General features: G+C 47.7%; 2 protein-coding genes across 2 annotated transcripts in view; both read right to left on the reverse strand.

Annotated features, from left to right (window-relative positions):
• LOC134284823 (uncharacterized) overlaps positions 1-13,742 on the reverse strand; it is a 496,062-nt gene that overhangs the window by 197,952 nt on the left and 284,368 nt on the right. The window lies entirely within an intron of this gene.
• The window catches only part of LOC109408929 (cytosolic purine 5'-nucleotidase), a 168,403-nt gene that overhangs the window by 146,341 nt on the left and 8,320 nt on the right, over positions 1-13,742 (reverse strand). Inside the window, exon 2 of the mRNA XM_029855772.2 lies at positions 9,289-9,634. Within this exon, the coding sequence (XP_029711632.2) occupies positions 9,289-9,395 (107 nt within the window). The 5' untranslated portion in view covers positions 9,396-9,634. The remainder of the gene's footprint in view (positions 1-9,288; positions 9,635-13,742) is intronic.

Genomic DNA, 13,742 nt, shown 5'->3' on the forward strand with positions numbered 1-13,742 from the left:
TCCAGTCGAAATCCTGTTCAGATTCTAGTCAGAGTCCGGTCCAGATGCCAGGAGGTATCCTGTCCAAATGCCAGAAGGAATCCTGATCGGATTCCAGGAGGAATCCTGATCGAACAAGGCAGGCTAGTAACCTATGCAAATATCAATTTAGGATGTAAACATGTGACGTCGTTCTTATTGTTTTACGTTGATCAAATTGGTGTGGAGTACCAGATCATTGTGTTCACGCTTATGAACGATTCAAATTACGTCATCAAAAAGCTGTCAGATTTCCGGAAGGTATCACCTTCTGAATATTGTACTCCGTGATCCTTATTCAGAAAGAGAAATTTTAAAAATATCTATTGAGAGTGTTGGTGTGTATGAGTGGATTCAGATAGGCCAAATAACATTTTTATAACCAATTATTCTTTGTAGATGTTTTAAGAAACGTCATAAAATTTTATACCTTCTATTTATATGGAACTTCTTTTTCAATTGAATGTTTCTGAGGAAATCTGATTCTGTTTTTCTCCAACTTAAGCATGATTCCATCGTAAACTGATCCCGGAAACTCACAGATGCGAATAAACACCGTAAGCAAACCGTAATTAATTTTAACTTCATTTCGCTACAAATCATAACGTGGAACACTCTCAATCCACGCTGCCTCAGTCTTTAAAGTGGCGTAAGGCAAACCCATCCCATCGCCGTTGTAGAGATAATCCACTTTGCTCGGTGAAGATAAGAAGCATCATCGTTCGTTACTTACATCGCATCAGGCGAGCGACCCATAACCTCCTTTCTCCTTCCTCTGTTTTCTCCGGTGAAATACCGGAAAAAGTTTCAACTCTTTCATCTTGATTGCATTAGGCAAGGACATCACAGCGACATCCATCTAAAGAGGGAGGGTAGGTAGCCACGTTGCCACAGGGCATATACTTGTACTGTACACAGACTACAACTGCTACTCATTCAACAAACCTCGAAAAGTTTGTGAGAGTTTTTTTTGCAACCGTAGAACTTGAAAGCAAATTGTTTCGAAAAATTAACTTAGAATCCCAAAAAGTGGTCTAGGTACCTACTTTCAAATAAAACTAAAGTTTGATAAACCCTTTTGGTCAACGGGCAGCTCACTACACTCAAAGCAATTATTACGTTGATTTCACTGGAAAAGTCATCTGTCATGTGATCTGTCAAAAAATCTGGATTTATGTCATTCGATTGAAACCAAGTAAACTTTACTGTAAGCCCGTTGCTCTTACAAATGCTCTTACAAATGAAATCAAAGAGAAAACAAAGTGATGCTAAAAGTAATGAAGGGTAAACAAACCCGCATGACATGAAAACTCCAAAAATCAGAAAACGACGTACTATAATAGTAGTAGTACCCAGGGAAAGGATTTGTAATGCAAAGCTCCCTTGGCTAATTAATTTGTGTCGTTTAACTTTGGCGTCATACCCCCCGGGTTGGTCGGTCGCTAATGGTGCTTAGAAGTTTTATGGAGCATGACAAACTCGTGCTAGTGGTTGAGTTGAAAAAAAAAATGACAAGGATAAAGTTGTTGAAAATGAAACAAAAAGTTTTTTAATTAGCCACCGCCGTAAATTTTGGGACGGCAAAAAGAAAATCACTGTAGATGATAAATCAGTGAAAATGTTATCCTAATCTTTATACAGACATTTTGGCAGGATAAAAAGAGGTCTCCTATTGGATACATGGAAAAATTCTAGCAACAAGACAATGCCGGGAGGAATCCCAGGAGGATATTCAGAATAAATTCCGGGAGGAATTTCTGGAAGAATCCCGGGAAGAACTCTTGGAAGAATCCCGGGAGAAATCACCGAAGAACTTCCGGGAGAAATTTCAAAAAGAATTTTAAAAAATAATAAATAAATTTCTGAAGGAATTCCAAACAGAATCCCGTGAAGAATTCCTGGATGAATCACGAGGAAACTTGTGGAAGAATCCCGGGAGGAATTCTTGGAGAAATCACAGAAAAAAATCCTGGAGCAATATCGGTAGGAATTCTTGGAGGAATCCTAGCAGGAGTTTAGGGAGGAATCCCGGAATGAATTCCTGTAATTCCGGGAGGAATTTCTAAAGCAATCCTGGGAGGAATCCCGGGAAAAAAACCCGGAGGAATCGTGACAGAATTTCAGCAGGAGTCTTGGAAGTATCCCGGCAGGAACTCCTGAAGGAATCCCGAGCGGAATTCCTGAAGAAATCCCGGAGGAATCGGGGAGCATTCCCAGGAGAAACTCTTGGAGGAATCGTGTAGGAATCCCGGCAGGAATTTCTGGAGCAACTTCGTAAAAATTCTGGATGAATCACGGGGGAATTTTTGGAGGAATTCCGGAAGGAATTCCTGGAGAAATATCTGAAAAAAATCCTAAAAGAATCCTTGAATGAATTCCTGGGGGAATCTCGGGGGGAATTCTTGGAAGTTTCACGGGTGGAATCTCGAAAGTCCTGGAAGAATCCCAGAGGAGTTCCTAGAGGTAGACCGAGAGGAATTCCTGGAAGAATCCCGAGAGGAATTCCTGGAGGACACCTGGGAGAAATTTCGGGAGGAAATCTGGGAGAAATCCCCAAAGCAACCCTGGAGGAACCCCGGGAAAAATTCCTGGGGTATTTCTGGAGGAATCCAGTGAGGAATTTCTTCAGGAATCTCATGATATTCTTCGAAGAATCACGGAAGAAATTTCTGGATCAACCCCGGTGGTAATTTCTAAAAAAATCACGAAATCCTGAATTCTGGACCAACCCCGGGAGTAATTTCTAAAGATATCAAGAAATACTGGAAAGAATTCCTAGGGGAATCCCGGAAGTAACTCCTGGAAGAATTCCTCCGGAAAAATCCTGTCCGGATTTCCGGAGGAATTCTGTCCAGATTTTCGGAGGAATCCTGTCCGGATTCCCGGAGGAATCCTGTCCGGATTTCCGGAGGAATCCTGTCCGGATTCCCGGAGGAATCCTGTCCGGATTTCCGGAGGAATCCTGTCCGGATTCCCGGAGGAATCCTGTCCGGATTCCCGGAGGAATCCTGTCCGGATTCCCGGAGGAATCCTGTCCGGATTCCCGGAGGAATCCTGTCCGGATTCCCGGAGGAATCCTGTCCGGATTCCCGGAGGAATCCTGTCCGGATTCCCGGAGGAATCCTGTCCGGATTCCCGGAGGAATCCTGTCCGGATTCCCGGAGGAATCCTGTCCGGATTCCCGGAGGAATCCTGTCCGGATTCCCGGAGGAATCCTGTCCGGATTCCCGGAGGAATCCTGTCCGGATTCCCGGAGGAATCCTGTCCGGATTCCCGGAGGAATCCTGTCCGGATTCCCGGAGGAATCCTGTCCGGATTCCCGGAGGAATCCTGTCCGGATTCCCGGAGGAATCCTGTCCGGATTCCCGGAGGAATCCTGTCCGGATTCCCGGAGGAATCCTGTCCGGATTCCCGGAGGAATCCTGTCCGGATTCCCGGAGGAATCCTGTCCGGATTCCCGGAGGAATCCTGTCCGGATTCCCGGAGGAATCCTGTCCGGATTCCCGGAGGAATCCTGTCCGGATTCCCGGAGGAATCCTGTCCGGATTCCCGGAGGAATCCTGTCCGGATTCCCGGAGGAATCCTGTCCGGATTCCCGGAGGAATCCTGTCCGGATTCCCGGAGGAATCCTGTCCGGATTCCCGGAGGAATCCTGTCCGGATTCCCGGAGGAATCCTGTCCGGATTCCCGGAGGAATCCTGTCCGGATTCCCGGAGGAATCCTGTCCGGATTCCCGGAGGAATCCTGTCCGGATTCCCGGAGGAATCCTGTCCGGATTCCCGGAGGAATCCTGTCCGGATTCCCGGAGGAATCCTGTCCGGATTCCCGGAGGAATCCTGTCCGGATTCCCGGAGGAATCCTGTCCGGATTCCCGGAGGAATCCTGTCCGGATTCCCGGAGGAATCCTGTCCGGATTCCCGGAGGAATCCTGTCCGGATTCCCGGAGGAATCCTGTCCGGATTCCCGGAGGAATCCTGTCCGGATTCCCGGAGGAATCCTGTCCGGATTCCCGGAGGAATCCTGTCCGGATTCCCGGAGGAATCCTGTCCGGATTCCCGGAGGAATCCTGTCCGGATTCCCGGAGGAATCCTGTCCGGATTCCCGGAGGAATCCTGTCCGGATTCCCGGAGGAATCCTGTCCGGATTCCCGGAGGAATCCTGTCCGGATTCCCGGAGGAATCCTGTCCGGATTCCCGGAGGAATCCTGTCCGGATTCCCGGAGGAATCCTGTCCGGATTCCCGGAGGAATCCTGTCCGGATTCCCGGAGGAATCCTGTCCGGATTCCCGGAGGAATCCTGTCCGGATTCCCGGAGGAATCCTGTCCGGATTCCCGGAGGAATTCTCTCCGGATTCCAGTGGGATTCCTCTCCGGATTCCAGTGGGAATCCTCTCCGGATTTCAGAGGGAATCCTCTCCGCATTTCAGTGGGAATCCTTTCCGCATTTCAGTGGGAATCCTCTCCGGATTTCGGTGAGAATCCTCTCCGGATTTCAACGGGAATCCTGTCCGGATTCCAGTAGAAATCGTGTCCGGAATTCAATAGGAATCCTGTCTAGATTCCCGGATTCCAGTGGAAATCCTGTCCGGATTCCAGTGGAAATCCTGTCCGGATTCCAGTGGAGATCCTGTCCGGATTCCAGGGATACATTTCAATCCTGTCCGGATTCCAGGGGGAATCCTGTCCGGATTCCAGAGGGAATCCTGTCCGGATTCCAGGGGGAATCCTGTCCGGATTCCAGGGGGAATCCTGTCCGGATTCCAGGGGGAATCCTGTCCGGATTCCAGGGGGAATCCTGTCCGGATTCCAGGGGGAATCCTGTCCGGATTCCAGGGGGAATCCTGTCCGGATTCCAGGGGGAATCCTGTCCGTATTCCAGGGGGAATCCTGTCCGGATTCCAGGGGGAATCCTGTCCGGATTCCAGGGGGAATCCTGTCCGGATTCCAGGGGGAATCCTGTCCGGATTCCAGGGGGATTCCTGTCCGGATTCCAGGGGGAATCCTGTCCGGATTCCAGGGGGAATCCTGTCCGGATTCCAGGGGGAATCCTGTCCGGATTCCAGGGGGAATCCTGTCCGGATTCCAGGGGGAATCCTGTCCGGATTCCAGGGGGAATCCTGTCCGGATTCCAGGGGGAATCCTGTCCGGATTCCAGGGGGAATCCTGTCCGGATTCCAGGGGGAATCCTGTCCGGATTCCAGGGGGAATCCTGTCCGGATTCCAGGGGGAATCCTGTCCGGATTCCAGTCGGAATCCTGTCCGGATTCCAGTCGGAATCCTGTCCGGATTCCAGTCGGAATCCTGTCCAGATTCCAGTCGGAATCCTGTCCGGATTCCAGTCGGAATCCTGTCCGGATTCCAGTCGGAATCCTGTCCGGATTCCAGTCAGAATCCTGTCCGGATTCCAGTCGGAATCCTGTCCGGATTCCAGTCGGAATCCTGTCCGGATTCCAGTCGGAATCCTGTCCGGATTCCAGTCGGAATCATGTCCGGATTCCAGTCGGAATCCTGTCCGGATTCCAGTCGGAATCCTGTCCGGATTCCAGTCGGAATCCTGTCCGGATTCCAGTCGGAATCCTGTCCGGATTCCAGTCGGAATCCTGTCCGGATTCCAGTCGGAATCCTGTCCGGATTCCAGTCGGAATCCTGTCCGGATTCCAGTCGGAATCCTGTCCGGATTCCAGTCGGAATCCTGTCCGGATTCCAGTCGGAATCCTGTCCGGATTCCAGTCGGAATCCTGTCCGGATTCCAGTCGGAATCCTGTCCGGATTCCAGTCGGAATCCTGTCCGGATTCCAGTCGGAATCCTGTCCGGATTCCAGTCGGAATCCTGTCCGGATTCCAGTCGGAATCCTGTCCGGATTCCAGTCGGAATCCTGTCCGGATTCCAGTCGGAATCCTGTCCGGATTCCAGTCGGAATCCTGTCCGGATTCCAGTCGGAATCCTGTCCGGATTCCAGTCGGAATCCTGTCCGGATTCCAGTCGGAATCCTGTCCGGATTCCAGTCGGAATCCTGTCCGGATTCCAGTCGGAATCCTGTCCGGATTCCAGTCGGAATCCTGTCCGGATTCCAGTCGGAATCCTGTCCGGATTCCAGTCAGAATCCTGTCCGGATTCCAGTCGGAATCCTGTCCGGATTCCAGTCGGAATCCTGTCCGGATTCCAGTCGGAATCCTGTCCGGATTCCAGTCGGAATCCTGTCCGGATTCCAGTCGGAATCCTGTCCGGATTCCAGTCGGAATCCTGTCCGGATTCCAGTCGGAATCCTGTCCGGATTCCAGTCGGAATCCTGTCCGGATTCCAGTCGGAATCCTGTCCGGATTCCAGTCGGAATCCTGTCCGGATTCCAGTCGGAATCCTGTCCGGATTCCAGTCGGAATCCTGTCCGGATTCCAGTCGGAATCCTGTCCGGATTCCAGTCGGAATCCTGTCCGGATTCCAGTCGGAATCCTGTCCGGATTCCAGTCGGAATCCTGTCCGGATTCCAGTCGGAATCCTGTCCGGATTCCAGTCGGAATCCTGTCCGGATTCCAGTCGGAATCCTGTCCGGATTCCAGTCGGAATCCTGTCCAGATTCCAGTCGGAATCCTGTCCGGATTCCAGTCGGAATCCTGTCCGGATTCCAGTCGGAATCCTGTCCGGATTCCAGTCAGAATCCTGTCCGGATTCCAGTCGGAATCCTGTCCGGATTCCAGTCGGAATCCTGTCCGGATTCCAGTCGGAATCCTGTCCGGATTCCAGTCGGAATCCTGTCCGGATTCCAGTCGGAATCCTGTCCGGATTCCAGTCGGAATCCTGTCCGGATTCCAGTCGGAATCCTGTCCGGATTCCAGTCGGAATCCTGTCCGGATTCCAGTCGGAATCCTGTCCGGATTCCAGTCGGAATCCTGTCCGGATTCCAGTCGGAATCCTGTCCGGATTCCAGTCGGAATCCTGTCCGGATTCCAGTCGGAATCCTGTCCGGATTCCAGTCGGAATCCTGTCCGGATTCCAGTCGGAATCCTGTCCAGATTCCAGTCGGAATCCTGTCCGGATTCCAGTCGGAATCCTGTCCGGATTCCAGTCGGAATCCTGTCCGGATTCCAGTCGGAATCCTGTCCGGATTCCAGTCGGAATCCTGTCCGGATTCCAGTCGGAATCCTGTCCGGATTCCAGTCGGAATCCTGTCCGGATTCCAGTCGGAATCCTGTCCGGATTCCAGTCAGAATCCTGTCCGGATTCCAGTCGGAATCCTGTCCGGATTCCAGTCGGAATCCTGTCCGGATTCCAGTCGGAATCCTGTCCGGATTCCAGTCGGAATCCTGTCCGGATTCCAGTCGGAATCCTGTCCGGATTCCAGTCGGAATCCTGTCCGGATTCCAGTCGGAATCCTGTCCGGATTCCAGTCGGAATCCTGTCCGGATTCCAGTCGGAATCCTGTCCGGATTCCAGTCGGAATCCTGTCCGGATTCCAGTCGGAATCCTGTCCGGATTCCAGTCAGAATCCTGTCCGGATTCCAGTCGGAATCCTGTCCGGATTCCAGTCGGAATCCTGTCCGGATTCCAGTCGGAATCCTGTCCGGATTCCAGTCGGAATCCTGTCCGGATTCCAGTCGGATTCCTGTCCGGATTCCAGTCGGAATCCTGTCCGGATTCCAGTCGGAATCCTGTCCGGATTCCAGTCGGAATCCTGTCCGGATTCCAGTCGGAATCCTGTCCGGATTCCAGTCGGAATCCTGTCCGGATTCCAGTCGGAATCCTGTCCGGATTCCAGTCGGAATCCTGTCCGGATTCTGCTACCACCACCAGTTGTGCAACCTAGCAATCCATGGTTTGGGAGCGCAACCAAGATGACAGCGGTAGCAGAAATTATTGTTTCATTCAGTTACGAGCTTTAGTGCAAGACACATCTTAATATTATGTTTCCAGTTCAAAACCGAATTAGCGACATTTTTTCTTTGACTTCCGCTGCGTTTGCCTTGCGTTAAACACAATGTCGGAAGTGGGGCGCTGTATAGAGCACCAGGTGTACAATACAGCGCCCCACTTCCGACATTGCGTTTAACGCAAGGCAAACGCAGCGGAAGTCAAAGAAAAAATGTCGCTAATTCGGTTTTGAACTGGAAACATAATAAATAGTTAGAAGTCTACCACCTCGTTATCACTCGTAACAGATTCCAGTCGGAATCCTGTCCGGATTTCAGCCGGAATGCTGTCTGGATTCTAATCAAAATTCTGTCCGGATTCCAGTCGGAATCCTGTCCGGATTCCAGTCGGAATCCTGTCCGGATTCCAGTCGGAATCCTGTCCGGATTCCAGTCGGAATCCTGTCCGGATTCCAGTCGGAATCCTGTCCGGATTCCAGTCGGAATCCTGTCCGGATTCCAGTCGGAATCCTGTCTGGATTCCAGTCGGAATCCTACCCGGATTCCAGTCGGAATCCTGTCCGGATTCCAGTCGGAATCCTGTCCGGATTCCAGTCGGAATCCTGTCCGGATTCCAGTCGGAATCCTGTCTGGATTCCAGTCGGAATCCTACCCGGATTTCAGCCGGAATCCTACCCGGCTTCCAGTCTCAATCCTGTCCGGATTTCATTCGGAATCCTGTTCGGATTACAGTCGGAATCCTGTCCGGATTCCAGTCGGAATCCTGCCCGGGTTCCAGTCGGAATCCTGCCCGGATTCCAGTCGGAATCCTCTCCGGATTCCAGGGGGAACCCTTTCCAGTTTCCAGTGGGAATCCTCTCCGGATTTCAGTGGGAATCTTCTTCGGATTCCAGTGAGAATCCTGTCCGGATTCCAGTGGGAATCTTCTCCGGACTCCACTGTCCGGATTCCATCCATCCATCCATTCCATCTATCTTTCTCCACTGTCCGGATTCCAGGGGGAATCCTGTCCAAATTTCAGGGTGAGTCCTGCCCGGATTTTAGGAAAAATCCTGTCCGGATTTCAGGAGGAATCCTATCCGGATTTAGTTGGAATCATGTCCGAATTCCTTGGTTCAGTGTTTAGCCACATTTCGACAGATTTTTTTTGATTCGGATAAGCAGCAGATCCTTTCAGTTGAGAATTCTAATCTCATGGAACAAGATACCAAAATGATGTGGGTAAACCCCGTCATCATAATTTAAAAAATGCGTTATGAATAACTAATGCAGACCATAAACGAATCCCCGCATAAACCCTCCATTAGTTGAACAAAAAACCCGATGACAAATTCAAACCCAAATCTTTCAAAAAGGGGGAGCGAGAATAAAAAAATAAAAAGAGCCGACAATTTTCGCCACTCACCTGTGCTCGGCCTTCCGGTAGTACTTCTTCACGTGCGGATCGACGACACCCAGCGGATCGGCGCCCGACAGCGGCGACGGCAGTTCCATTCCGCCATCGAAGAACATACCGTCGAATTCTTCACCGCAGTTGATTGATGAGCGCGACAGGTTCCGACAACGATTATGGGGACCGTAACCGAATGGTGCTGATATGGATTGGCACGGCGGAAAGGACACGACGGGAAATCTTGGAAGGGTCCAGCCCGGTAACGTCGAGGCGGCGACGGTTACGGCTGCTGGACGGTGGGAAGCGTGGCCGAAAAGGGTTCGGCTGCTCCCGGCGGCGGTGATTGATGATGGGGACGCTGAAACGAGGGAGACAGAAGAAGAGAGGGGCCGTGATTGAGTTGGAATGGGAGTTTGATGATGATGGTTGACAAAGGTTGGATTTGTAAATGAACTGTTACTGCAGAATGGCTGCAAATTGATAGTCATATCGCTGGTGGCGGGTGGAATGATGGATTATACTTGCTGTACTTAATTTAAGAAAAAAATAGCAGTCTTTACTATTACAGATTTTTTTTTTTTTTTTTTTTTTTTTTTTTTTTTTTTTTTTTTTTTTTTTTTTTTTTTTTTTTTTTTTGCTAGGTTTCTAGCTGCACTCTGAATAGAGTTGAAACCTCTACACTAGACCTGAAGATAGAAAAGAGTACGTAATCTTTCAGAAGCAGTTTGCCAGCCGTACGCGGAAAATGATATACATTAAGACACTGTTGCAACTGACTCAGAAAGATACGGTAGAAGATTGGAAAGTTTTCAATTAGTCAGTCAGTCAGGATTTGCCTATGTAGTGTTATGGTCACACGGTTTGAGTTTGTCTCCTTGTTTGATTTTGTGGTATGGTTAAATATGTTTTTCTCCTCGTTAAGTCAGTTGTCGTATGTTGTTTTTTTTTTCATCGAATCAATCAAACCCTGTATGTTAAAATATAGTCGATCCTGTGTCAAATTGTTTTCTTGATTTCGCTAATCGTTTTCTACTTGTGTTCATCTCTTGTGTCCTTAAATTGTCATCGGTCCAAAATCCACAGAAACATGTAACTGAACTTCTGAACATCTAAGAGATAATCAAAAATACGCCAAGTTGGTCAGTTGATTGCAATAAAATTTTAAAATAATAAAGATTTCATGTCAACTTTCATCCCGCTACAAATACTATTAAAAATATTCAAATTCGTTCAATTGTCCTATCGCTCCTACCTAGATGAACCATGTCATTTTCTCAAGCGTAGCCTAGAAATGTCAACCGAGTCATACACAAGTAACGTTGTTCAGTTAATATAAAGCAGTCAGTTTTTGTCCAAAATGTCACGTCGAACGCATTGACGTCAACAATGCGTTTAAGTGTTCGCACGTTAGCTTTGAATCTATCAGCACAATTAAGTGCTGCAAATCTCCTTCCCACTATTGATTCTTCGGTCGATTTTTATTGCTTTATTTAAAGAAAATATGACCAACTAACATTGTAAAAATTCGAAAAAGCGACTATGACATTAATAAATTACTATGTAATAAAAATCAATCGATAAACGTGGGAAATAGAGCCCAAACAACATTTTGAAGTCAGATGGCTGTAAAGGTTTCAAAACCTGTCACAAATCCTATAATACTTTTATTAGGATTTGTAACGATCATCAAAACCTTCTCAAATCCAACCGACTTGGAACTATTGCTTGGGAATAGACTCTACTGAGCCCCGGCGGTTCCTCCTGTTTATCGAGCATGTCTGATGCATATGATCAGCCATACTCCATCTGCAGCAGCCGGTTCGTGATGAACCGTTGGAGGCGCATTAAAGTGTTAAAAAGGTGTTATGTTTCACTAAAGAACACTACATTACAATAATCAAAATGAAACTCCTTCACTTTAATACCGTCAACCCCTGCGAACTTGGCCAGGGTATTACAGATTTTTTATACAATATTTTATGCGTACTTTGTGATTATAAACAGCCGATTTTTTTTTAAGTTCAAGAGTATTTACAGAAATATAGTTCCTGACGTCCGGTATTGAAGACAAAGATTCCTGCATTGTACATGTATTTTATCAATCCTTTCATGAAATTTGCCTATTGGATCATTGTTTTGGCTCTTCAACCGAGGGACTTGGTGGGGACGTCTTTCCCACATGCGCCATGGTGGCTCCAAAGAGGATGAATGTGTGTCACTTACTTATAAGAATACGTTATCCTCTGTGGAGCCACCATCCATTGGTGCTATATTCAGTATCGCCAGTTTAGCAAAAGAACGCTCCACAGCTTCGCTCCATTTTGGATACCAGTCGAAAGCCTCTCTGTATACCAGTGAGGATTATAGTCAGATTTCTGTAAGAATTGCAGGAGGAATCGAATTCTGGGTTTACTGAACACGCCATGTGGAACAGTAATAAAGACGTTCTACTTCAGGTCCCCATACAGAAACTGTTTTCATGTTGATGGACTGAGGTTGTAAACAGCAGTATCTAGCACGGTCGAGATGGTGAAGAACTTGGCAACGGGCGCATAAGTTCCTCCGTAAACCTGTCCAGGCTTTTGTTATCGAAATATCCATCTGGATTTCAACTCGGTCACATCTTTTCAGAATACTTCAAACCATGTTGGACTTCAGATGCATCGGTTCGTTTGTAATGGCTTCCATCTACTGCTTCTTGTAAGGATGATCGTTCAATTTTTTGAATGCTTGTGATGGATCTGAACAAACGGGGTAACTGGCAGCATCAATGATCCTATCATACTCAGCAGAGAACGGGCGTTTCCGTTCGCTAGCCTTGTGCAAGCCACATCTGGGTTGTTGCCACATTCTGGGCCCTAAGGGAACGCAGAACTTCGATTCTAGCTAACCGTTTTATCATCTTGCACTGCAGTAAAGATTCTTTCAATCAGGTAATCTTTACGTATGCCAGGAGCCCTAAGCTCTCGGTCGCTACATCTTATAGCTTATTCATCTTTTGTCGCTTGAAAGGGTAACACCGACGGATTGATCGATTCTGTCTCCATCGGATCAGTTCCTTCAAGGGGTTCGACTACTATTTTGACCAAAAAGCTGATACTTCTTAACCCTTCCGTTACCAACCCCCACCAACGAGAGTGCGAAAAAATACTCTATTCGTAATAACTTTTTTGTTTTTCAATATTTTACGACCAAATTCTGACACAATAAGCGGATGTCCTTCTAATTTAAGGATTTGCTAGGGATTGTTGGAATGGCCACCTGGTTCCGGAGTTATTCCGGAATCAAAATGGGTCATTCGATTTGGCCATTTTGGAAAAAGTAAATTTTCGATATGAGAGCCGTTCAGTTTTCAGACCTAAGTTCACTGGAATGATAGAGGAATTTGTCTAGAAGTCCATCCCGGTCCGTTTTACGGATGTTCCGGGAAACCGGTTCCGGGGTCAATTTTTGAATATGTTTCAATCCATCATGCGACACCTCAAACTTCATGGTTTTTCAAGATGCATCATTCTGTGCTGTTTTGGCGTTGTCTGAAATACTGTTGGCCGTTTTGGATCCGGTATTCGTATTGCCCTGGAATCGGTTCCGGTGGTTCCGGGGTCCAAATTTCGAAAAAAAACAAACACTATCATGCGACATATCAAACTTCATGATATTGAAAATTGTGGCATTTTATCATAATGATTGGCCACCTAGGATACATTTGACCATTATGGAATCGGTATACAGATTTTCCGGAATCCAGTTCCGGGGCCATGTTTTGAAAATGGTGCAATACCGTCATGCGGCATCTCAAACATCGTGATTTTCAAAATACATCATTCTGGGCTAATATTGCGTTATCTGAAATACTGTTGGCCATTTTAGAACCGGTATTCGGATTTCCCGGGAATCGGTTCCGGGGTCAATTTCAATTTTTCGAAGATGAACAAACACAATTATGCGACCACGAGCGGAACCATTGATTGCTATCCGTATATTCATGCTTTGAACCAGAAACTGCCACTGTTAGGTATTCATTCCGCAACCTCCGGAATTCATCCATGAGATTCCTCTTGAAGGATGTTTTTCCAGTTTATTCAATCCAGCGAGGTTACTAAAAACTCATTCCGAGGATACCCCTAGGAGTTTCTTCCGAAAAGTGTCAATTCCTTTTAGGGATTCCTCCAGGAGTTTCTTATGGAGATTTGATTCCGGGGATTCATCCAAGAATTCCTTTTAAACATGCTTCCTGGATATTGTGAGGGTTACTCCAGAAATTAATTACAGAGAATTTTCCAAAAAGTCGTTTTGGGTGATTTCGCGTAAAATGCTTCCGAACGCTCTTGCACAAGTAACCTCCGCAAACCCCGGAGGTTCCTCCAGAAGTTTCTTCCGAAAATTCAAACAGGTATCACCTAAAGAATATCTCCAACATTCAACCAAAAATTCCTTCAGGAGCTCCTCCGTGTATTCCTCCGAAA

This window comes from Aedes albopictus, chromosome 1, assembly GCF_035046485.1.
Source record: "Aedes albopictus strain Foshan chromosome 1, AalbF5, whole genome shotgun sequence".
Classification (NCBI taxonomy): Eukaryota; Metazoa; Arthropoda; class Insecta; order Diptera; family Culicidae; genus Aedes; species Aedes albopictus.